Source organism: Patella vulgata, chromosome 5 (genome assembly GCF_932274485.2).
Source record: "Patella vulgata chromosome 5, xgPatVulg1.2, whole genome shotgun sequence".
Lineage (NCBI taxonomy): Eukaryota > Metazoa > Mollusca > Gastropoda > Patellidae > Patella > Patella vulgata.
The window spans coordinates 26,781,805-26,808,755 of record NC_065883.2 but is presented as its reverse complement, the minus strand read 5'-3'; the positions used below and the strand labels follow the sequence as shown (position 1 = coordinate 26,808,755).

Here is a 26,951-nt window from a genome sequence, read left to right as displayed (position 1 = left end):
TATTGTGACTAACCTACACTGGACTTGGAGGGTCAGACAGGCGATTTGATACCTGTACGATTCAAATTGAATTTCTAAGTTAGTTAAAGCCCTACTGTTTATTACATTAAATTTATTTTTATTTTTGAAATATATTGTCACAGATAAAATTATTTTGTTTATCAATATCGGACAAATAAAAGCTAAAGAGAAAATTTGCAATGAATCTGATCAAATTTAACAGAAAATGTTATTTGACAAGTTTTCTCCATTTCTATATATATATATATATAGCATTACCATCATGGTTGTTATAATTTTCAATACTGTTCTTCTTTTGAAATTAAGTTATTTCCAGCCACAGGCTACACGCATACATAAAACTCACCTGAAACCTGTAATATGTGTTGTCATTTTTTACACTTAGTACATGATCATCTATAGGAAAGAAGTAACCATGGGATGACATCAGATGTGCAAGATGAAGTGCTTCCACTGTAAAACAAATTAACAAAAAATTAATTTTTAAAAAGATAAATACATGCTAAAATTTGCATCAAACTAAGGTAGAGATAATTGTGACAATATACAATATGCCATAATTCTTACAGTGACTGTATGCTTGATATTCACAATGATCTGCAGTAACTTTTCGCTTATCCGTTACTGTCACTGAGTTGAGAAGGGAGAAATATGGAAAAATTAGTGAGGGGTCAAAATTACCTTATTTTCTGTAAATCAAATTCTAAATGAGCAGTTTGTATTACTATGTCTGATAAAAACAAAGCATGTTTAACCATCCATCTTTTACAGTGATAAATAAAGGTTTTCACATTACCATGCTAGGACAGTTTGTTTGGTATTCCGATATTACATTTATATAAACTTTTAACAAGCCGACAGCGAGGCTGCATGATGTACCACGCCGAAATCCCAAAATAAATAGATGACACATATTAATTAATTGCACATTTATTTTTTCTTAAAGTATCAAGCAATCAACTATACACTAAGTTTCATCACTCTCTATCAGATAGAATCAAAGTTATCTTGTCCCAAAGCATCGACCAATGAAATTTCTTAGCTCTGCTTTAGCTCGAAATGTTAATCGTTGAACTCAGTCAATACATTCACCTAATGAGCATCTACATCAAGTTTAATCATTCTACCCCAATTATGTTCCAAAGTCTTGACCAATCAAATTGCTTATCGCTCCTTAGTCTAAGCAGAAAATTCTGATCATCGAACTTAAACAAGGTAATGATATAATGAATCTATACTTAAAGTTTCATCTCTCTCACTCAATCAAAACCAAAGTTATCATGCCCCAAAGCATCAACCAATCAGATTTCTTATCTCTGCTTACCGCAAGCAGACATGTTTATCATTGAAGTCCATCAAGACATTCACCTAATGAACGCCTACACCAAGTTTGAACATTCTACCTCAATAAGGAGGAGAGTTATTGTGTTCGTAAGTGTCAACCAATCAAATTGCTTATCGCTCTGCTTACCCTGAGCAGAAAATGCTCACTATCGATCTTAGTCAAGGTATTGATGTGATAAAACTATACACCAAGTGTCCTCACTCTCACTTAATTAGAACTAATGCTATCGTGTCCCAAAGCATCAACCAATCAAATTGCTTATCTCTGCATCCCCTAAGCAGAAAATTCTCATCTTTAACCTTAATCTAGGCATTGACCTAATAAACACCTACACCAAGTTTGAACTTTATAGCTCAATTAGAAGGAGAGTTATTGTGTTCCAAAGTCTCTGCCAATCAAATTGCTTATCTCTCTGCTTACCCTAAGCAGAAAATGCTCATTATCGAACGTAGTCAAGGTATTGATATAATTAAACTATACACCATGTTTCATCACTCTCACTTAATCAGAACTAAAATTATTGTGTCCCAAAGCATCAACCAATCAAATTGCTTATCTCTGCTTACCCTAAGCAGAAAATGCTCATCTTCGAACTCCATCAAGACATTGACCTAATAAACACCCATTTATGCATATAAATTTCACACAGATCAGACGATGACTTGTCCTTCAAGCGTTTACATTATTCAACAAAGTAAAATAAAGCCCATAACTGGAGAAGTAATTATTGGAAATTGCTGAAAATCAACAGGCTTCTTTGTGTCACTAATTCAAATGATGCATATAAATTCCATACAGATCGGATGATACCGTTCATCATTCGACCGAGGGAGACAATATACGACCACATTTCCATTAAATTCTTACTGTATTGCAAGTCCCTATTTACACCCCAAAGAGATAAAATGTGGCTGATATGTCCCCCCACCTCAATCCCAAAATAAATAGATGACCCTCATTAGACCATCCAAACCCGCTCGTTTTATAAAGCATCAAACAATCAAATTACCTAACACATTGCTTAACCTGAGCAGAAAATGATCAGATCAAACAAGTTAGTCAATGTATTAATGCAATGGAGCCATAAACCAAGTTTCATCCCTTTCACACAATTCACTGTTTATTCAATAATCATGAATATAGGAGAAAATTAAATTTTCATGTGCAAAAATTTAATGTATGTAAAAACCTTTATATAATCAATGTTGCATTCAATCTTTCATAACGTAAAGAACCAGTCATATAATAAACGTCAATTATTTTATATGAACATCAATACCATGGAATGTTATTGTCGAGGGTAAATATAGTTTGTTACATAAACTGTTACTTTTACTTGTTGTGAAGCTAGCTGTTCGCACTACAATCTACACAAGTCATAAGTCGATGGCAACCTTAAAGTAATCTATTGTATTGAAAGCTGACTATCATGCACTTCAATAAATCAATGAACCAAAAACAAACAAAATATACAAAAAGAATAAAACAACTAATGCTTAAGGTGGGAATAATATAGCTTAGGATATAAATTAAGTAGTTAGGTCTACTGAAAAAAAAAATGGTAGAAAACTAATAGATCATTCAATATTCATACGTTCTATTAAAGCTATTACTATACACTGGTTCGATACTTCACTGAATTTTAACACACATTTCTGCACCAATTTAATAAACACTCAGGTAATCAATTAGTAGTACTGTTCTTAGAACTTCCTACTAATCCCATCTTACAACCCATTTATACCAACAAATGTCTTATTCCGTGTCTCGGCTAAATGGTTTTATCGATTGAACAAAAATATATATAAATAAATAAGATTATGGAAAATAAGGTGGGAATAATAGACAAGACACAACAAGAGCAAAGTGAGATTTCAAAAAGGTTTAAATTATGGTAAACAGGTGTAAAAGTTTTCTGAACCAATGTAAAACAGGAGCCTCCATTATAAAGTTTTGGCACTATGTAGAGATATAAACGTCAAAGCAAAGAAACTCTTACTGCCACCCCCTACTCAAGGTGTTCCTGAGGTTATCAGAGTATGGTGATAATTAAAAACTAACTTGATTAACCATAATATAGGTAATTAACATAGTAGAATTATGAGTCAGGCTTACAATAATTATTATTAATTCAAATTTTATGAATTAGATTATAAATTTCTACATCATATTTATGCATATATAATGGAAACAATATACCATGTGCTGTGATTTCATTAATATAAATCTGGAGCCATGGTAGTTTTATTAAGTTCCAGGTTTGAATCACTCAGAAGAACCCTTGGGATTTTTTTAAGACTACTTCTTATTTTACAGGGATGGCAAATTGCAAGTGTGCCTAGTCATTCAAATTGCACAAAAAGCCTGGTTAAAAAAGGTCCAAATTTGACATGTTTGTAGAAGCGTTTAAGTTAACTTCATTGCAGAGTCAAAGTAATACCGTTCTACATTTGATTTCGAAATGTGTATTACCTTAGACATCTACAGTTCAGACATGCCCTGCTGATGTCATCTGTGTGTCATGTATATTTAAATCATCTAATGAATTTTTCAGTTTTTATCGGACACTATCAAATGTTTCAAATAGAAATTGCTAATAATAACTACTGCATTGTCTAATCCACTGAGTAAACAATTTTTTCAGCATATTAATAATAGTAATAATAGTCATTTGGCAGGGTAGTATTACATATTGTAGTGTAATGAATTATTAATTGTGACCTGTCACAGCAAGATTCCTTATGAGTTGGCATTTTCAAGAAAATGCAGACAGAAAAGTCATAGAAAAGAAAAATTACCATTTCTTAAGTCTTAATTAATCACAAAATTGTTTTAGTGTGACATTAACACCATTCTATTTCATTCCATAATTAACTGTTCAATAATATTTAATATTGATTTAATTTCCCTATCAAACTCAATGAATATTCTATAAAAGGTTACAGTAGAAAATGAGAATATTTCTGAAATTTTCTTTGAAAGACAGGAGATTGACAATAATTCATGTGTACGCCCACAGTTAATATAGGCAAATAGAAATTTGAAAGATAAAACCGCAGCTATGTAATTGGTCACAAAGTGTATTCTAAACTGAAACATTGAGCAGCTATAGATTAATCTTACGTAAACACTCAGTGTTGACAACAATGTAATTCTAAGGGGCTAAATGTTGCTCAGTACCCGATTCAAATATAGATTGCCAGGCAACAAAACATACACTCACCAGAAGGTAACTGAAAATTTTTCAAAAGAACAGACTATAATTGAAGCTAACAGTTCTATCAAGATTTTGTAACAAAATGAAATTACTCTGGCAGCTATTATTGAAAATAACTGAAAATCAACAGGGTTCTTCCTTTCAACATAAATTTCAGAAAAATAAGTTCATAAATGCAGCCTATAAAAGGGCATAAAGCTTGTCAAAAAATGTTGAAAATCAATAGGCTTCCTTATTTCAATGAGATAGTCAAAATATATAAGGATTAGTGTGGCCTGTATTTTGCTAAAGAAACATGCAAGACAGATAATGGGGAAAAACCATGACATTCTAGCAGCCCTTTAAATCAATATGGTCCACAAAGTTCATGCAAATATAACTGCCATTTCCAACATTATCTCTGTTTTCAATATTCTTCATGATATACTGGTAAATGTGAATGAAATTTAAAATATAAATACACTAAATCGTTGACACACAAGGAAATACTTATCAATGATTAAATAAATACCTTCCTCATTTGAAGGACACAATATTCTGGTTTCAAACAGGATTTATTCAGGTCGAATATTAGTATTTAACCCTTTAAGCTTGGTCTCAATTGCCAAGCAATTCAAGTATTCCTATACACCATTGTAAGTGATATTAATATTGGTTTTCCAGAATAAGTCAGCAGTAGTTCTGACACCTTACATTACCAACACAGTTGGAATGTTAAAAATTACTAAATTAAAAGATCTTTTTTGAATTGATATGTAAATATATGGGTTATGGTTTGTTTGTAATCTAAGGGGATTTGGGTCAATGTCATCTGAATAATGCCATTCAATAGTAGAGATTAATTATTTCTATAATTCAAAGTCAGGAATAAGATAAGTTTAAGGACAATTAGTTACCGATTTAAATATCATGTCAACAGTCCTTCCAATCATTTGAAGATCTCTTTAAGAACAACAGGCTAAATATTAAATGCCATTAGGCGATGATGCCATTATATTGGGGATGTAAGCTAATTCACTTGTACCTCCAGAAAGAGATATTAAGACTCGCATGTTGTCTACTTGATAGAATGATAACAAAAATACTCTCTGACAATACTATTGCTTACTTTGTCATAACAGTGTTGACGAGTCTGAAATTAGTCACTGAAGCACACTATTGGCTGGAAAGACAAGTAGAAGCTATGAATGACGCAAATCACATTCTATAAAGGAGGCTGCACAAGTCATGAACCACCAGATAGCAAGTGATTTGCTGGTGTCTGTGTAGAAAGTTTCTGGAGATCATTTCTTTATTAGAATGACAGACATGCTACACTGCCGTCTGGACAGATGCCAACGAGTAAACAAAGATTTACACAAACTCACTTTATTTTGATTTATGACAGTATCACTGAAACTGTTCAGTAATATGGATTTATAAAAGTGATTATTTAGATAGTTCTAATGACAATTTACCATTACTTTCATTAAATCAGAATTCTTGAAAACAGCATTAAAATAAGCTGTGTGCAGTTATAAGTATTTTTTTCCAATTTAGCTACAGGTCTAAATTTTAGTTCTTTTTTGTTTACTTTCTGACTGTTGTCATATTAAGCGTCATGTTGGTGAACTTCAACTGAATGATGTCAATTATCTATTTAACCACTCAGCATCCTGTTTACAGAATTCTGAGCACACCTGCCCAGGAATATTCTGTATATAAACCTAAAGTGGGGGACAGACGAGCATATTTTTTCGTTTGTTTGCGGCGATGTTTAAAATCGCTCGAAAAATACGCCCGTGTGCCCCTTCAGGGCGACGACGATTCTGCTCGGCGAACCATTCGCCCGATTAATCGCTCGTATCTAGCATGTTAGATATTTTCGGCCGAATATTTTTCTCCGTCGATTAAATTCGCTCGTGTGCCCCTGTTCAGCGTATATTGTCGGGCGATTCATTTTTATAAGCCAATCATCGAGATCGTTGATATCACATGATCTCAAAATGGCTGCCATTTTGTACAAGCCACGTGATCGACAAGTCATGTGATCGACATAATTACTCACAGAGTGGCGTACGCTCTTGAGACGATCGCTACGTGTGCCCGTTCGTTATCGGCCGTAAAAAAATTGCTGGCAAATTTCAATCGGCGCACTCGGGCGGAAAAATACGCTCGTCTGTCCATAACATTAAATAATCATGCCAAATCCCTAAAATTTAAAAAAAATTCTTCCTGATCGCAATATAGTGAAAACAAAAAACAAAACAACAAAATTTGAACTATAAAAACAAACTTTATAAACCTCAAGATCAATTCGATGTTCAGCTTACAGGCACAACCCCACAGATTTATAAAATCTCTATGGCAGGGCTCATGCTGTAGGTCGCCAAAATCACAATTTGCAATAAAAATATGGAAGAAAATTTTATTTTGGCGATAACATATTGGGGTACTGGCGATTCTTTTTGAGAACTTTTTTTTTATATAAACAATATTTATTCAGATAACTGAAAGGATTGGGGAACAGGACAAAGCCTATATCCTAGATTGACCATTACCTAGAGTGTCAATCACAATCAGATGGCAGCATACTCGCTGATGATCCGGATTGTGTCAATGAGTAATACTAAACAATTGTCTTGGATTAATGATTAGTTGATTGATAATTGCCAATGATATATATATAATGTGGTTATTTACTCCTGATAATTGATCTAATCGGTGATTATTTGATGCCTTGTTTTGTCTTAACAGGCAACGACACATACGCCCACAGCAGCCTAGTCGTCAGGGCAGTCACAGTCAATAAGTGCATATTTTTTCTTTTGTCAGTAATGAGAACATTCACAACACATGAAAATCTGATCACAAGTATTAACCCATGAAGTAATTATCAGAAAACATTAGAATTTGTTTCGATTGTTTGTCTCATGACCTTAAAGGAGCTAAATCGCTAACATTTCGGACCTAGAAATTGACACAAGTGGGTCGCAACTCATATAATACTGTAATATGAATGTATATAAACTGATATACATTCAATGGTTTCTGTTTTTACTCTAATTTCAAATCAGTTATGTTCCGCGAAATAAGCCAGCAGTCTCAATCGAATGCAAATTTCTAGCGCCTGGTTATTCCAGTCTACATACACCGTTTGGTTTGGTGCAATATTTCTAGCCTCGTTCCTCGAGTCTCTTGCTAGAACTGGGGCTGAAACACCTTATGGTACACGATTCGTGTACCAATGGTAAAATGTTTATTTTGTCTTAAATATTGGATATCAGAAGCCCATCTTTTTCCGGTAAGATCACAGCATCAATGTTGATTTAAATTGACAAATAATTTGTGTTTTCAATGTTGAAGATTTTGGATGATATTGAGTTAGAGAGTTAGCTACTTTAAACAATTTATATTAACTTTAGCCTCTAGAGCGGCCACAACATTTTTCAAAGTGATCAAGGGCCTTAACTCTGGCAGTAATTATCGCAAATTATTGAAAATGAATAGGATTCTTTGTCTCATGATATTAAACACTGTGTATAAGTTTTAAGTCAATCAGATTTTAACTTTAGCCTCAAGAGCTTCTACAAGATTTTTCAAAGAGGTCAAGGGCTATAACTCTGGCAGTAATTATTGGAAATCGTTAAAAAACAACCAGTAGGCTTCTGTGTCTCATAACCTTAAATGCTTCATCGCTTAAACACTGTGTATAAATTTAAAGTCAATCGGATATTAACTTTAGCCTCTAGAGTGTCAACAAGATATTTCAAAGAGATCAAGGGCCATAACTCTGGGAGTAATCAATAAGCTTCTTCTTCTCATGACCTTAAACACTGTGTATAAATTTGTAGTCAATCTGATATCAAGGGCCATAACTTGGGCAGTAATTATCGAAAATCACTACAAATCAATAGGATTTTTCCTCTCATGACCTTAAACACTGTATAAATTTAAAGTCAACCAGGTCCATAAAAATGGAAATAATCAAAATGGCCGACAAATCTTTACGAAGATATTTAAATATTTTGATAGTTGAATTCCGTTTACTGTAGCTTCATACGGCATGAATAATATACAAGCATGCCTAATCGGATATCATTATTTTAAAATTATATTATCACCATTGGTCAGAAATATGAGAAGGAGTCAAATAGCTAAGATTCCCGAGTGGGAAACGGTGTGCCATTTGTTTCATACGCGTGCCGCCAAAATGCTCTAAAGTCAACAATGAGTTTGATTGTAAGCATCAGGAATTCTGATTCCGATACCGTTATGGTACGTGAAAATAACAATAGGCCTAGTGTACACACAAAACATTTTTATATAAAAATTACTATCCATTTTGGTGGGAAAAAAAATTGAAAGCCAGTGTGAGCCCTGCTCTCAGACTTCCAGATCCCAAAACAGTAAAAAAAAAAAAAAAAAAAAAAAATATAATTATAAAAACAAACTTTATAAACCTAAAGATTTACAAAATCTCTCAGGCTCACTAATGATATTAAGAATGAGTTCGCGAGAGAACTATGCAAAATTTAAAAATACCGGCACAAGCAGTGTCGGGCGATTTTGACCAAACTTTGCAGATTTGGTCTTTGGGTACCCCATATACCCCACATGAAATATGAGGGTCACCAAACTTGTAGTTACGGAGAGCCAGCTATGGCCATTTTATAGTTAAAAAAAATGTTATTTTTTTTTACAAAAAATCCCTAAATTCAAATATTTTCCATAAATTGCCTATTGATTTTTTGATTTTTTAAAATTATTTTTTATGAATGATCTTGTCTACTACTTCAATATATATGACTATTAAATTTTTCTGAAACCATTTGAGGTCATGAGGAATTTATTTTGAGACATAGTTTTTGCTATGCTAAAACATATAAATTTCATGATGCTATATCTCAGCCACTGCGGGGCTGGGGACAATTCTATTAATACTGGAAGTTGAGGACTACTAATACATTTTTGGTTTTGACAAAATGACTGGCACAGATTTCTTTCATATTAATTTTGATGGTCGAAATTGAAGATAATGACTTCATTTCTGACAGTCAATTCCTGAATGATTATGCCTGATAAAGCCCCATGCAACCGCCTTCCAGCAACCCTGTGTAGGGCCGATATAGATGATTTAAGGAGTTCCACAAGGATCGTTCTTGGACCTATCCTTTCTGTAATGTATACTAAGAATTTAGGGCAACTAATCGATAATCATGGTTTCTAGGACGACATTCTTATACAGATGATAAACAGCTGATTGCAAAATACTCTCTCTCAAAAACTGTTCCATTCACTAATTATTCTGACATCAAATATTATTGTGTACACATGACATTAAAGATATGATGACAAGAAATATGTTGAAATTAAATGTAATTGAATTAAGTAAATCAGAATGTATTTTATTTGGCCCAAATACACATCTGAAAAATACAAGTTCAAATGATGTGTTTGTACGAGATTCAATACTTGTACCATGAGACACTGTGAAGAACATAGGTGTCCTCATAGGGTTCAATTTAAGCATGGACAGTCACATTATTGAAATTTGTCGAAAATGTTATCTTCAGTCCAGGAATATTGGCCATATAAGACACTTGATTAGCCAGGAAGCAGCTGCTACATTTGTATGTTCTTTGAAGGATTGACTATTGTAACAGCTTGTTAGTAGAAACATCTAGCGCCAATATTAAAAAAAAAAATTAACTTTTACAAAATACTGCAGCTCGAATTGTTACCAGATCATTAAAATACTCTCATGTCACTCCTGTTCTGAAACCACTCCATTGGCCGCCAATAAATGAAAGAATCATCTTCAAAAGTCTGTCTTTGACGTATCAGTGTGTGAATGGCTTAGCTCAAATATACTTATCTAACCTTATACAAATACAAGTTTCCTTACGTAACCTCCGACCGGACACACCTCCATCAGTTGTGTTGCTCAAGGTGGAAATTAAAATCATTTGGATACGGATCGTTCTCGGTGAATGCGCCTAAACTGTGGAACAATCTTCCGGAGAACATTAAATCATCTCAAATTCTTTACTGTTTTAAATCAAACCTTGTTATCTTTGACGTATCAGTGTGTGAATGGTTTAGCTCAAATATACTTATCTAACCTTAAGCAAATACAAGTTCCCTCGCGTAACCCTCGGTAGAACACGCCTCCATCAGTTGTGTTGCTCAAGGTTAAAATAAAAATCATTTAGATACGGATCGTTCTCAGTGAATGCTCCTAAACTGTGGAACAATCTTCCAGAGATCATTAAATCATCTCACTCTTTCTTGTTTTAAATCAAGACTTAAAACCCATCTTGTTATCAAGATTAAATAAATTAATTTAATTGTATGCACAGTGAACATCAGGCATCGATATTTCCGCGCACATGCGCACGCAGGCACATTTGCTTTAAAAAACTTTTTTGCAGGCACATTTTTAAAAAATATTACTGTCAAGTAAATCATGTAAAATAAAGAATACTATTTATTTTTATCGTTGTTGTTTTTTTGTTTACTTTGACGATGATAAAAACATCAGCCCGCAACGTTAGCGATTCCACCTGTGACTTATGACCTATCACCTGTGACCTCTGCTTAATTTAGTGACAGTTCTAGTAGAATGCTAGTCGATGATTAAAAGAATAGCACGCGACATATGAACTAAGACCTTTTGATTTTGCATTAAAATAAATGGTAAATTAGATATTTGTTTTTAATTTAAATACACTGTAAGTGGAATATTGAAAAATAATTTAGGCCTTATCAGAACAACAGTTATTTTAGTTACGGTGCATGAATATCTTGTCATCGTCAAGGGCAACAACTCTTGTTAGTATCCGAATTATACCGGAAGTTAAGTTTAACGAATGACAACCTGGCTGCGCAAAGGGATTTAATGAACTTGTTTGAAGCCGGTAGGCATCTATTCTATGTTTATATCAACCCCAAACAACAACAATATGCACATCAAACATAATCTTTATTATTAAAGTAATCTATAATACAATTTAGAAACCATAATAAAAAAGGTACCCAACCCAAGATCCTTTCGTAAGCCCCCCCCCCCCACAATCATGCTATATACCTGGCATACTATATACTATACACTCTACTTTTGAGTATGACCTTGCAGGCACATTTTCAAGTGTGTGCGCAGGCACACTCAACTTTTATAGACCCCTGGTGAACATGCATCTGTGCATGGAATACATGCACTGTATAAATATACATAATATTATTATTTGCCAGGCCGAAGTTAGGTTTGTACCTTTTTGCACGAATAAAATGCGGTTTAGTAGCCAGTTATCCAAAAGAAACTACAATAACATGAAGTGTGTCTATTCTTCCCGTTCAATCAAATCTCTCCTAAGTACAGCAACATGACAGCCCTTCGTTTAATCTGTATAAATATACATAATATTATTATTTGCCAGGCCGAAGTTAGGTTTGTACCTTTTTGCACGAATAAAATGCGGTTTAGTAGCCAGTTATCCAAAAGAAACTACAATAACATGAAGTGTGTCTATTCTTCCCGTTCAATCAAATCTCTCCTAAGTACAGCAACATGACAGCCCTTCGTTTAATCTGGGATCTTCCCTAAACCTTTTGACAGTGATTTAAGGTATTAAAAACGGTGAAAGTATTGTTCGTCTCCAAACAATATTGTTTACATTGTAGCCTCGTTTGTCAAGCATAAGCTTTTCTGCAATATTCTGCTATGCACTGATATTCTGCTATGCACTGGTTAACTGGGCGTAATAATTTCGTGAATCATGATGAAACGTTATGTAAACATACATGTATTTGGAGCTCTGTTTAAACCCGATTGATATTGTTAACCAGTTAGGTATTGGTTATTAATCAGACTATTGACCAGCCATAATTTGCTTTCATTACGGCAGTGCTGATTGGGATTAGGTCTAATCAAACAAAACACTGTGAAGAGTATGCTATAATAGTGACCATACGTGCATATACTATTTGTTTTTGTCTTTTTGAAATATCACTTGATGACCTGGCGCCTGGTACGTTCGGGCATTTTTATGCGCGAACTCTTAGAGGTTTTTTTTACTGGCATGCGCACAGGTACTATTTCTTTTTCTTTTAACAAGTACCCAAATCGGGGATTTCGTGCGGAGGTAGTTCGGAGGTAAACAGTCTGTGAAGTACAACACTTGCCACTGTACCTGTATATCGCTAATTATAAACCGAATGTGTGAAGACAGTTCATACATATCACTCAAAAATTTTTCAGTACAAACTCAGTTGATTCACGCTCGATTTGCTACTAAACAAACCCATCGGTTTATTTTCTCAACAGTGTGACCGCGGATTTATTGACCTTGTATGAACTTATCCATAGCTATATCCTTACACCGAGAGAAATTATCTAGTCTCGGTGAAAAGAACCATGGTCATCTGGTTGAAAATTACTTTTGTATTTTTTGGAACGGAAAACGGTGTTTTTAGAAGCAAACTAACCTGCCGCACATGAGGAAGTCATTATACTAATAATAAAAGGCGAGACCTCTTTTTGCGGCGCAGGCTTATCACTGAGTAGTAAACCGTCCACAAACAACAATATAGAAAGCCTAGTGACGAGTGTAGATCGCTTTCAGTTTACTCTGTTTTTGCGATAACCAATTATGTGAGAAATACCATACTGACATTCGGTTTTTAAAAGTTGTACGCGAACTAAATGCGTTTGTTAGATACTGACAGAGCAGCCCCGAGTCGAAAAATCGCCGCCCGAGGTGTCTTCGTCAGCTAGTTTCACAATATCGTGCAATAGGTGTATTAATGTGATTTTTAGGTTTAACCCCGCAAACAATGCCTAAATAGTGTTTTCACTGCTTACAGAAAACTGAAATTTAAAAAAAAAATTTTTATGAGGGTGACCCTCCCACACACTCCCTATCGAGCTGCCGCTCGGTCTGCGCAGCCTCATGCCTGGCACATACTGTCAACATTGTATATTTTTCCGTTTCCTCCCTTCCCCCCCACAATATATATTTCACGGCTACGTTGCGACGGTACCAGCATACCCAGTTGTTGACACCCATTACATCACTCCTGTCTAACAAATCATAAAGCTGTGGTGTTACGGTGGCGGCATAGTATTTCACCGTAACACCACAGCCACTCTAACCATTCATAATACATCTAACTATCCCTTTACAGCACTTCACTCCCTACACATTTCCCCTCGTCCTACTTTCCCAAACGTCAACAACACATCTCATACATCCAGTTCGCTGATTAACCCTTGTACCACGTCTACTGGATTCGTTAGTCAAGTATAGACAGATGTATATGACCACTATGCTAGTATAAATTACATTATTTAGTTTTTACGATTTGCTGTTCAAAAATTCACCATTCTTCTACTAGATTATGAGATTATATTGCCGAATTAATAAAATGTTGAAAATTAGTCTTGAGAGATTAATGATATTTACCAAGAACAGTTCTTTTGACATTTACAGTAAATTAAGCATTTCAAAATTTTAACAGTGTAATTATGAGCTCAGTTTTAATGATTAGATACTTATTAGATAGACAGACAGACAGACAGACAGATAGATAGATATAGCGATATTTTTTAATTTGAAATACTTATTGGTAATAAGTATTTGTAGTTTTGATAATGGAGCATTTTTTAAATAAATATCTCCATATATCTCGACAATTACGCCACAATATTTATATATATGCCAAGAATCAAATCAGTTTCACACAATTATAGTCACTAAATAAACGATCATGTTGTACTTAATAAGCTATGACCATTAATCGTGTATAAATAATAGACTGAAAACTGGTTCCAAGAGTTGTCCATAACATCCAGACACTTTTGAGTAAAAGATAGGTTATATGCCCTTGTTTTGAAATTAGTCTCGCTTAACCATTCTATCGACCAGTCTACGTCTGATTGACAGGTCGGGATAATCAAGACTACTTTTTTACGAAACATAACAGAAAGCTAGAACAAGAAATTGAATTTAGAAATAAGCACGTTAGGTAGCTCAACAATCGTTTTGAGAAGCTTGTAAAAGTAAAATGAAACTACTGCTAGTATCATGTTCCTGTCTAACCCGAGTGATTCAGAGATATTATTTGTACTAAACCAAAAGATGCCGCTCTTAACGGTACAGTTAATGATAAAGCGATTTAAAAAATGAAACGAACCTAATTTCTAAATCTGCTGTAATAACCAAGAATCTTAATTTTACTGCTATTCAAAATCGTCAACAATAAATTTTTTACGGCTGTAATAGTTGATAGATTTGTAGAGAATTGCACGTGCCATGGCTATTTATAGTATCATACTGTCAGTGGTAGTCTCGAACTATCAGCGGTGGACTGTATTTCTGTGAGTACATGGGTCACCCTACATTTGATGAAAGTATATAATGCGTTTATATTTATTTGTTTATTTCTATTTCTATTTCGGCTTAATGGAACTGGAACCCACGTTAATTTGGTTTCCAGTGCCCTGTTACACTTTTCATTTTGTAAATAAAGCAGTTTTTTTTCGTCATTTTTCAGTCAGCATTCCCAACAAAATTCTTATACCCGCAGTGGGTTAGATATAGATAGAATAAAATGACACACCTAAATTGAGCTATATAAGTCCCTATGCAGAAATCCTCTCGATAAAAGTCCATCAAACTTTAAGAACGTATACTCACTAACCATATCTGCTACCCTATAAAGTTTCATTAATCTACTCGCCGCAGTTTAGTTGTACCCCATAATTGAAAAATGGACTGAAAATGATGATTTATTTTGGCTTTATTTGGTCTTAAAATTTCAATTTTTTTTTCTACACTCTAAAATTGGTCTGATTGATCTAAAATTTTGACAGTGGGGTTTGGAGGGGTTATCCATCATACATTATAAAAAAAATTGTGAAATCGGTCACCCACCATGTGCCGGTCCCTGCATGGTTCTCTCTCAAACGCATTCTTAAACACTTTTGTTACCACTATCTTCAGACACTTCTCAGAAACTTTTTACTCAAAAAGAACTTGACTTCCACACTAATAATGTTAAAATCACAATTCTGTCTAAATAGCCCCTAGAAATCTATACATTTAGTTTGATATGATACTAAATAACAGTGAAATAATCCATTTTTCAATAATTTCTCATTTTCTGTCAAAATGGTAGAAAAACAGGAGGAAGACGTTAGCACATGAAAATAAGCCATTTCTCAGATTAAATGGCCCAATGACTCACTAAACCGGAGACCCATGGTCAGCCATATTTTTATTGCTTTATCACCAGATTAAAGAATAAATGGAATAAATCTATAAGACATTTTATCATCCAGTTTTCTGGATGGTTTTATAATAACAGTCCCCCAGGAACCGTCTGTATCAACTAATATGAGAAATCTTCCCTGCTTTCACATATCTCACCATTTTTCTAAGTCAAACATCCCATAAAGATGTGTTTTTGCCTGGACCATAAACTAATACTATACAGATTCTTTTCATTTAGTACTTTGGTTTTTCTGATAAAAGATTTTATTATAATTTTACTAAAGTGCTTTAACAGCAACATGAGACTTGTTAGGACCTGATTCATCCACAGTTGGTCATCATAATTTTCCAGTTACTGTTTGATATAAGTTGTTTAAAATATTTTATTGACAAATATCAAAATGTTCAGGCACAAGTTACAAAAATTAAGAATAGCCCATCATACAAATTAATGTCAAATCAATTCCTGGCAAATTTTACCCAAAACATTCTTTAAAACTCAAACACAAAATTATGTAGTTGTGTGTCAAACATGGAATGAATGATTTATGTTCTATTTTGGCACCAATGACATATCCCAGATGAGAAATTCTGGCATTGAGCTATTGACAAGATAAATGTTAGAAAGACCAAGAATTAGAGCAAGAGGACACCATAAATCAGACAATTCTTTACAAAATTCAGATTAAGCTTGTCATCTTACTCCTCTAACTATATATCATAACTTGTAAATTCTAATCTAATCCTATAAGTTGGTACTGACTTTATTTGCAAGTTTCTATAATTATATTCAAAGTCTGATGATATGACCTCTTTATCCAAGATTGCCATTTCTCCATCTTCCCCCGTCCTCAATCCACTCAAAAAACAACAAGCGATAGCCAGGCAAGATACACCCACATTTTGCAAGAGATAGATAGAGAACCAGTTTGAAAAAAACAAAAACATGATTTTTCGTACAATCAGGGGCGATAATCCAAGAAGTTATGGTCTGAAATGCAATAATATCGAAAGGAACTGAGATCTTTGAGATATAAAGATATATTTTAAGTTTCATCAATATCGGACAAAAATTGTGACCTCTAGTGGGTCTACCACCTTGGTATTACATGCTTTTACACAATTTGCGTTCAAGGAGTGGCCATTTTATTGGGCATTTACGGTCCGATTTTTATGAAATTCAAACTCAATTATTATCAGGGTGTACCAATGATATATTAAAAAGATTTTTAAAATCGGATAAAAATTGTGACCTCTACCGGGGCCACAAGCTAAAATCATAATTGAGGAAGTTATGGTCTATTATGCGCGAATATTGACAGGAACCAAGATCTTTGGGATATAAACACATGTTTTAAGTTTCATTAAAATTGGATATAAATTATTGATATTCTTCCCCCTTAATAATCATTCATGTCATCTTTTATTATTCAATATAGTCTGTTGCATAGTCTATTTTTGAAAAGCATTCAAAAGGGGTTTTATATAAGGTCCAGTGATTAACAGCTAAGTGTAAAAAAAAACAGGCTCATATTTTCATTTGGTTCATCTTAATAAAGAAATTACCAGACAAATCGTATATAATTTTATGTGTATTCGAGCCTTCTTTGTTATGCAGTTACATAAGTCCTGTTTAGAAAAAGGGATGAAAGTGAATCACCCACGATGTCTTATGTTTTATCAAGATGGTTTTCCGACATTACATATTACATTGACACAGAAACTGTAAACAAGGCCCATATTTCCAGTGTACATAATTTCATCAGGATATAATGGAGATTTCCACGTATAAATCCTAAGATATAGCGCCAAAGTAATAGGCCTGATCTCTTTTACATAAATCCTTTGTACAGCAACAAAATTAAGTGTAATAAGATTAGATGTAAGGAAATCATGATTGAAGATGACCTGAAATAAATGAGATTTATTATATCAATAACATAAATCCATAGTCAGCCATCAAGCTATATACAGCATTGGTTTCCAGCGTGAAGCTTCTTAGTTTGACAAGCCAGTCGTAATTATGCAAAGGGCTTGTTGGTTAATCAAGGCAGGCTTATTCAAACAGTGAACATAGTGGGTCAATAAATTTTCTCTTCTTCATTTCCTGTTGATTGAAGTTCACTATTGCAACGGTGCCATACTTGTGGTCTGAGCAAAGAAACCCACCATGTTCTACCAAGATGTCAGACGAGTTTTATTGTTCCAAAACCTTTGCTGGAAAAATCGCCAAATATAATTTTCAGGCAAATGAATTTACACAGCAAACAAGTGGAAAATCTGATGACATGCTTTCTAAATTTCATGAAAAAGTAATTTTAGTAAGTAAACGAATGAATGGATTGTGATTAATGTAATTGTAATTTACGTAATTTTGGATTAACACACAAATGCAAACTGGTTACAAGAAAACTACCAAATTGCTAAACATTTCAACAGTAAATGCATAGGTATATATGTGAAATATCTAATCCATCAGAAACATACATACATACAGATGTATTATTTTTTTTTATAAATACAACTGGTATCCACATTGATGAAGTCCCAGTTTCTCTCTAGAAACAATGAGTCCGTTTCCACTTTAAATTTACTGACTGCAATATGTATCAAAATGTGTAGTATTCTTATACAATAATATATTTGTTGAATTATCGTACCATAATTTCTTGTTAAAAGTCCATTCTATTTTGCACAGCAGACCATAGCCAAGGCCCATTCTACGAGATTCACACAGCAGACAGTAGATAACGCCTCGTCTATTGCAGTCTAACAGCAAGCGATATCCAGTTAGTCGCAGCAGTCAAAGATCGAATTAATGGGAAGTAGAAAACTTTCAGATTGTTTTTACATGCTGCTCTCCACTGACCCCCTTTATGTACTCTAAATCACCCAAAACTTTTGACATATCAGAAATGAAAAAAATATTTGGAATCCATTTGGGCTTTCGAAAAATATTTTTGATGATGCTGTTGTTGCCACGTTTACCTTTAAAGCATATTCATCTATTTGCACTATTCAAACAAACATCTTGAGGAATGCAGTTTCGTTTTCAAAACACTATCCTTTATCATAAATTTGCTCTAGTCTCATCTCAAAACGACAGCATATTCATCATTCACTTTCAGAAATGACAGATCCAAAATCAAATAACCTCTTTTCACTAGCTATTAGCTATAAATGAGACAATAAAATATTTTACATTTTGCAGTACTTTCGTGTCTCATTTATACCTTTTGTTGGTTAGTATCAGGTTTTTCCAAGACACTGGGTATGTCTCTGAAAGATTTAATAATGGACAAAACGAGTAGCTTACACATCTGGAAGCGAACTTACTACTGCTTGCATTTTTTATTGCATAAGATTCATCTGATGGATTTTGAAAGATTCATCTCATGGATTCTGTATGTTCCATCCAATAAATTGTATTTCCTTTCTAAAGAGATAAAATATATAACTATCTCACCTAAATCCAACAATAAAATTTCCACTTGTTAGCTGCACAGGAAAGTGTGCAGGATCATGTATTAATAACCTATCAGAAATAAGCTACCAGTATTCGAAAAATAACCAACAAATATAAAAAAAGTCTTCACCTGATCATGGGAAAAGACAACAGAAGTCATGTTTTATGTAATGGCGTCCTTGAGATGTTATGCAGGAAAGGATGCTTGGGGGTGGACAACAGAAACTAATGTTACACAGAGATTCATCTTGTAGTATAATTAGTGTTCACAGAATGCCTCCAGCTTCTATTATTGACCTGTTAGATTGGAACAAGGAGCAAATCCACAATATCTACACAGCAAACACCTTCTGGCACCTTAATGATTTTTTTCCACACATTAGCCAATAAGCTCCATAGTTCCAATTGTTAACCCCCATAGTATTATCAGACTAATCCAAACAAAAGCAATTCACACACTCTATATATATCAGAATATAACTGGATAAGGTATCCTGTGATAGACAATTTTTTATCACTAAGTAAGAACTATATGTATCAGTTTAACTCTGATAACAAATTATTTTACATGGTTTCGGTGACAAATGCAATAACTCTGCAACAAATTGATGAATGATGATTAGCCGAACAATTTGTTAAACGTCATATTTGGTGTATATCCAGTCATGGAAAGTTTGAGAATATCCAGGTTCCATGAAACCCACTAGATATCCTATTCAATTGACCACTATGTTCAAATGAATCAACCATTGATGAATTTTTGATACATATACAAACTAAGCTATCATTATGGATGTGACAATAACAAAACAATATACTTTGCTAAATAAAAATGTGCCATGGTGATTCTTATGTGAATTCAGCTGGAAAAGTCATTTTTTTTTTTAAAAATCTGATCGATCACTAATGTTTCAGTCGGGGATCAGCACATTTTTCTGTAAATTTCAACAGAATTTTCGGGGTTGCCAAACACGAATAAACTATTTTTTCACTTTCAGTGATCAAATATGACAGAATTCCAATATGGCTGCTCCACAAAATACTGAAAAATTCATAAAGTTACTATAAATACATTGGATATACCTTGTAATGTGTCAGTTATAGAGCTTTTCTTGTCGACAAACATGATTTTAATGTAAATTTTCAAATTCCGTCATCCGATGTTGGGGAAATCCAACATGTCAGCATTTTCCTTCCCTATATGACAGAAAAGGGATTGCTTTCCCTCCAGACTATAGAATTTGTCTGTTACGGTTGTAGTCAACAATCTAACTGTTCCTCATTCAAGAATTTGAGCATATTTATGCATATAAACTGTCATTAAACAAAACTGAGAATTCATAAGCAAATCAGTGTTATGTTCACCTTTTGAAGAAACCAGGGGACTAATAAAATGCATCTGTATTTCGATCACAATTGAGTTAAAATGTTCCAACTTGGTCTAGGTGTCGATGCTTTGGGACATGATAAATTTGCTTCTTATTGAGTGTGAGTAATAAACTCAGTGTAGAGTTTCAAACCATCAATATCTTGACTAAGTTTGGTAAAAAGCAAATTTCTGCTTTGCTTAAGCAGAGTGATAAGCAATTTGATTGATCAAGACTTCGAAACTTGGCGTATATTTGGCAAATGTCTTGACCAGTGATGGAATGTCAAATTTTTCTTGTTGGGACAATTTTTTCCCGAAAATAAAGGAGCATAACTCTTATCGGTATTTAAGCAGGTGTTTTTAATCCACAATTAAGAATCATGTGTCAACAAAATATTAAAATTCATACGTAATAAAAGATAGGTGCACCTTGTTATTTTTCATGTTTAATTCCCGTATGGTATTCAAATTAATGTCAATAATATTCCTACAAAATTAGACTGCTGCCGATCCGTACCTGTTCCAAATTCCTCCAAAATTACCATATTTTTTGGGTCATAAGTCAATATATATTTCAGCAGAAGTCCGGCATTCGTCTTATACTCCGTTTTGACTTATATATGGAAGGTAAAACAATGACATCCCAAAATTTAATTGGCAGTAAACATTGCTCTACCACAACGAGCGAGTGACACCAACTGCTAAATAATCGCATTCGACCCTAGCATGCGCTATCGTCTAAAACAATTAACTACTTACATTATTCCAATCGAATATTCGTCAACATTTCTTAGTGTGTTTATTTATTTATTTAAAAACATAAACCCCATTCAAAATATGATCATAAATCCGAGAATATGCAATCAAAATAGAGTCTTTTCTCCTGCATCACACGTATGAGATTCGGCACATTTACATCTCTTAATTTCAAGTGTCTCGCAAGATTTTACTTTCATTTCAGATATTGTACTATAACCGCCATGCGTGTGTGTGACATAGTTTTATTTAACTTTGGCTTGCACCAAAGAAATATCACAAACAAGTTATCGGATACAATGTATATTGATTTGGGGTGTTATATACTATTAGGATATGTGACATATATAACTAATTCCTACATGTTGTCTGCCAACATCATGGAGATTGAAATGTTCGACAATGGAGAAATCATGGGTTAATCAAAAAGATTAAGATTATAATCACTCTTAATGGATTGATATATAGTCCGACAAAGGAGAAGGAATGACTTCTGTTCAGGATTGGATTGATGAATTGTCCGACAATTAAGGTAGGTGGGTGTATAGACGGTATAACACGATAAACACGTCGATCATTTAATTACCTAATCAATCCATCCTATTATCAACGAGTGTTAGTTATACACTCAGTACACTATATTAATTTTGGAAATTTGAATATTATTCACCATGTCTTGATGTACGATTGGGCATATTCCTGGTCAGACAATTTAGGACGTTTGGAAAATAGCGTCGGACATGTCCGGAATATACGGGCGAAATCCCATCACTGGTCTTGACTAACCGTGTTGATGATTATTTTCCTCTAAGGCTCAGCAGAGATAAACAATTTGATTGGTTGAGAATCAGAGTGATAAAACTTGATGTATATTTTCACTACATCAATACCTTGACTAAGTTCAGTGATGAGCATTTTCAGCTTAGCTGTGTATCGATAAGCAATTTGATTGCCAAATGCTATATAAAGTAAGTAATAAGTATCATCTATTGATTTTGGGATTGAGGCATTGGATTGTTTTTAAATGCTTATTTTTTACATTTATTTTCAAACCTTACTTCCTACATTTATTTTCAATTGTTCATTTTCAACATTATGTAATCTTAACTGCACATAGCAGAATACTTTCAGATTGTATTAACAGGAGCACTGTAGACATTTATATATATATGCATTCAATTAAAGTCATAGTTGCATATTTTCTAAGAAAGTCAAAACATAATTATTTCTATATCTATTGCTTAATAGATTCTCAAATTACTATTATGCAATCATAGAAATCATTCTAACACTTAAATTAATAATAACGCCGGAAAAAAGTTCAACATTGCTTTTTAGTGAAATATAGGATTAATGGGATCATTCTTTAACAAGGCTTCGATGTGTTTTAAGGCTTCTTTTTAGAATTATATTTTAAAAATATGACTTAAAAATACATTATATAAGATTTAGATAAAGAGATGGCCTTTCTTGCTATAAAAGTTCAAAAATAGGTAATGCAAAATGAATATATTGAAAATTTCATTTAAATTTTTTATTCTGAGCGAAGATATTAGCCTTAAATTTGAAGGTTTGACAAGATGTGTGCACGGATTGTAACCACCGTACTGATTGTTGAAGCTTAGCCTCGCTTCACGATTTTTAGATTAAATCATTAAAAGGTTAAACCTTTTTAATCTACTTAAAATCAGACTTATCCAATGGCACAGAGACTTGATTATGGTCATGTCATGTTAATAAATGTCTAATTAATAGTTTATATAACATTTAAGGCCTAAAGAAACGCCTGCAATAGGCAGATTTAGCTGTTGCATAATCCGTGTTAAAACGAGAGCATCGCTAACGCTCCTATATACATCCACATTCCTGTTTGATTGATATGGTACTTTTAAAAGGAAGAGAATGAAATATAAAATCAAGACAATGAATGTAATATGACAAGAGACAAAGAAGGCTATTGGGTTTGTTTTGTCAAATTTACAGACTAAATATTAGTTGCCATAATTAGGGTATAAGGAATAAGTATACCAAGTTCCAAGATGATCCATTCAGAATTGTGGCCTTCAGGTGCTAAATGCAAAAACTGGGCGTGACCTGCCATTAGTCCGAAACGTTTACTAATAAATTAACTTATCAACCTACTAGGAGTTTGTCTATCTTCACTGGTTTGAGGGGCCACCTGCCTACTCATAAATATGAGTGTATACAAATTCTTGATTATATACAAAATTTTTATGATATTTATTTACATTGTCTAAAAAGTTATTTTGATGTTACTAGGCATATATCTCTTCTTCTAATCTCTAAAAGAATTTCAAGACATCATTTGAGAATTATTCATTAAATAACCTTGTAAATAATTGTAATTTACATAAAAGCATTTACCTTGATCTTCAACATCCAAATTCCTCATCATCCAGGTTATCAAATCTTGACCTGAAAATATATATTAAAATATAACACCTTCACAGAATGAATATTGACATCAAGTTTGAACATTCTACTTCAATTACCGTAAAAGCAGAGTTATGTGTCTAATAAATTGTAATGGACACACAGATGGACCTCCCATTTTAAAAGGTGGGGGACCCTACTGTAATTCGGCATTCAGAAATCTTCTGTTGTAGAGTTACACTTTACTTTCTGAAAACACTGTGAATGAGATAGAGACAACAGTTTTGAATGGATTTTTTTCAAAAATTGTGCATAGCATTGGTGCCATGAGAAGACAAAACATATTGATATTCTTCCAAAAACCATAGCTATAGTTTATAAAGGATTTTTGTCAAAATTGGTTATTAAGCATGAGCGTATTTACCCTATAGATTTACAGTATTCAGGAATTATGAATGAAATTAAGGCTACTGTTTTAGTGAACTTTTGGAGTCAAGCATAAGGGATCATGAGTGGGAAAACCCCATTTATTTTCAGCATTATGTGACCTTCTGTTCCGAAAACATTGTTGGTACACATGAATGAGGCTACACTTTATAGTTTTAAATGCATTTTGTTTCTAAATTTGTATGCAGCATTAGTTCTGTGACAGGAAAAAGTAGAACCCTATTGTTTTTTTCAGACTGAGGATTAACCCTATTGATTTTCACATTTGGTGTGAAGTCTTGGGATCGGAGGGAATGAACTCTGTTAATTTTCAGCATTTTAGAACTTTCTGTTCCAAAAGAATATTATGCATTTGGAAAAGCTTGTAAATACTATAATCATCAGATTTCCTGAAGGAATAAAGGATCCTTATCAAATTTGGTCAACATCTGAGTTTTCTTTCCGATAAGCGGCTATGGCAATCCTTTTATCGAAACATAGCTGCTGTGTGGACATATTTTAATGCTTTGTGTGGCTATCTTTAAAATGATGAGCTTGGTTAAACTGATACACCTTCAATTTTTTTCCATTTTGTCATTGTAAAGGGTTTTGTCATTAACCATGATATTGCACTGTATCCTATCCTAGTTTTATTCGTTCTGTTTTCTGTGAATAGTTGTATGATACATGTATCTATTTTATTCACTTGCCATATTATTCATTTGGTATATTAATTTGTCATATTGGACATGATCACTACACTGAATGATTATTAATGAAGTGTGCATTAACAATACCAAATCCATAAGCAAGATGTCATTAATAATAATTCACCTGTAACATTTTCATTTCCAGAATCGCAATAGGCTAACATATATGGCATATTTATAATTTATTGAAATGTAAAAAAACATAATGAATTGAATATATTCAGAAAATATGATTGATTTTTGTACCATTTCGTTATTGCCATACTTGGGTTGCTTGTTGTAATTCTGTAGCCATGTTGAGATTTCTAATAATGCATTAAATTATTATTTATTTCTTTACAAAACAGCTCTATCAGCAAAATCAATTTACTACACCAGAGAAATTCTATGAAAATATGCTTTTAATGATATCCGTGTACTACATACAAAATTGGAAAATTTTCTCCGAAGGAAAATTGCAATCAGAAGCAGTACATGTGCGTAACCAGTAATTATTTTCACGTTAATCACGCTAATCAAAGTTCCTGCTGTAAGGATACGATTCATTTGTTAGCCATATAAATTAGCAGCCATTTTATTAATTATATAACACTGTAGTCAGTAAATGAAATACTAAGCTACTTGACAATAGCGGTCTTTATCTATTATGGTAAGCACGGCTACTGCCTTTTTACTAACTGATCAATATAACATTGTGCTTAACGCAAAGTGTGGCTACTTGAAGCTGGAGTTATCTAGCGTTTTCTCCTCTAGCTCATGGCAACTCGAAACCATCTATAGGCCTGTAGTTTGTTTGCGTTCTCATTACAATCATTAGATACAAATACTCTAATCACCTTGATTGATATTGATACAACACTAACATTCATCATTCTCATCTCAATAACCAACCAACTTCTCCATTAAAATAAACAGAGACAAAATTTACCAGGTCATTTTAGCATCATATAACGTAAACATATATTCATTCGGCTGACAGTTTACAACATATCTAAACAATGGTTTATCTTCAGGCTTCCTAGTCATAATCTGAATAATTGGAATTAGCCCAACATCCAACAATCTAAAAATACATTTTGTTCATGTATTTTTTTTTTTCTTTCAAATACAGTTTATTTTATTATCCTCTGTTTAGAGATTTATTTCAAAAACTTGATGTCTCAATGCACCATGCAGCCAATCATTACTTTCTTTATTTAAATTTAACAAAAAATAAGGACTTGAATGTGTTCTTTAGTTCTTCAATTAATAATCTAAACAACTGAAACAAGAAATGTAAGTTTGATGCCATCTTTTGTTCATGGATATAAAATACATATCATTCAGGCACCGGCTAATGATCTTGGAGAAAAACAAGACAGATGCATTAAATCGACAGAAAGTAATGAGAACTTAAGATGGCCATTACTTCTGTTCAGATTGATTTATTTAAATAATAATTTTACAAATATGCTTTTCTATTAGACTACTTGTCTCTGTTTATTTCTATATTAGCCTTTCAACCAACAACAGGAAAGCTTTTGAATTAAAAGTAAAGTCTTTTTAAACATCAAGATCTTCAGTAAATTAATTATATCCAAATATTGTAATGTGTGCTATTTTATTGGAGAGGAATTGCCTTTTAACACCCAATATATTTAATTACTCAGATGTGAAATATGAAGTTAGGAGATGATACTGTCAGTTGAAATATCTAACAGATACTTGATTAATGGAAGTTGAATTAATTGAGACATGTTAGATGAGTGGATCAGTAACTTATTGATGGTATCTATGGTTAAATATTGGTAGAATATGACTCATAATCCCCTTGGCACAGTATAACAGACTTCATCATATCTACATAATATACAGTGGACTCCGTCACTTCCGACATCTGAATACTACTGCATTCTGTGAAATCTGTCATCATTTTCATGTCCTGATTTATTTTTATATTACTTCAACCAAAAAAGTTTTGAGAAGTCCATACTCTGAATATTTCGAATTACGACA

The 26,951-nt window shown here is 33.3% G+C and overlaps 1 protein-coding gene across 2 annotated transcripts in view; it reads right to left on the bottom strand.

Annotated features, from left to right (window-relative positions):
* Window positions 1–26,951, bottom strand: part of LOC126821843 (regulator of G-protein signaling 7) — a 104,545-nt gene that overhangs the window by 24,404 nt on the left and 53,190 nt on the right. For both annotated transcript variants that reach the window (XM_050550360.1, XM_050550359.1), the window contains exons 3-4: window positions 23,812–23,862; window positions 368–474 (exon numbers count right to left, since the gene is read on the bottom strand). In XM_050550360.1, coding sequence (XP_050406317.1) covers window positions 368–474; window positions 23,812–23,862 — 158 coding nt within the window. The remainder of the gene's footprint in view (window positions 1–367; window positions 475–23,811; window positions 23,863–26,951) is intronic.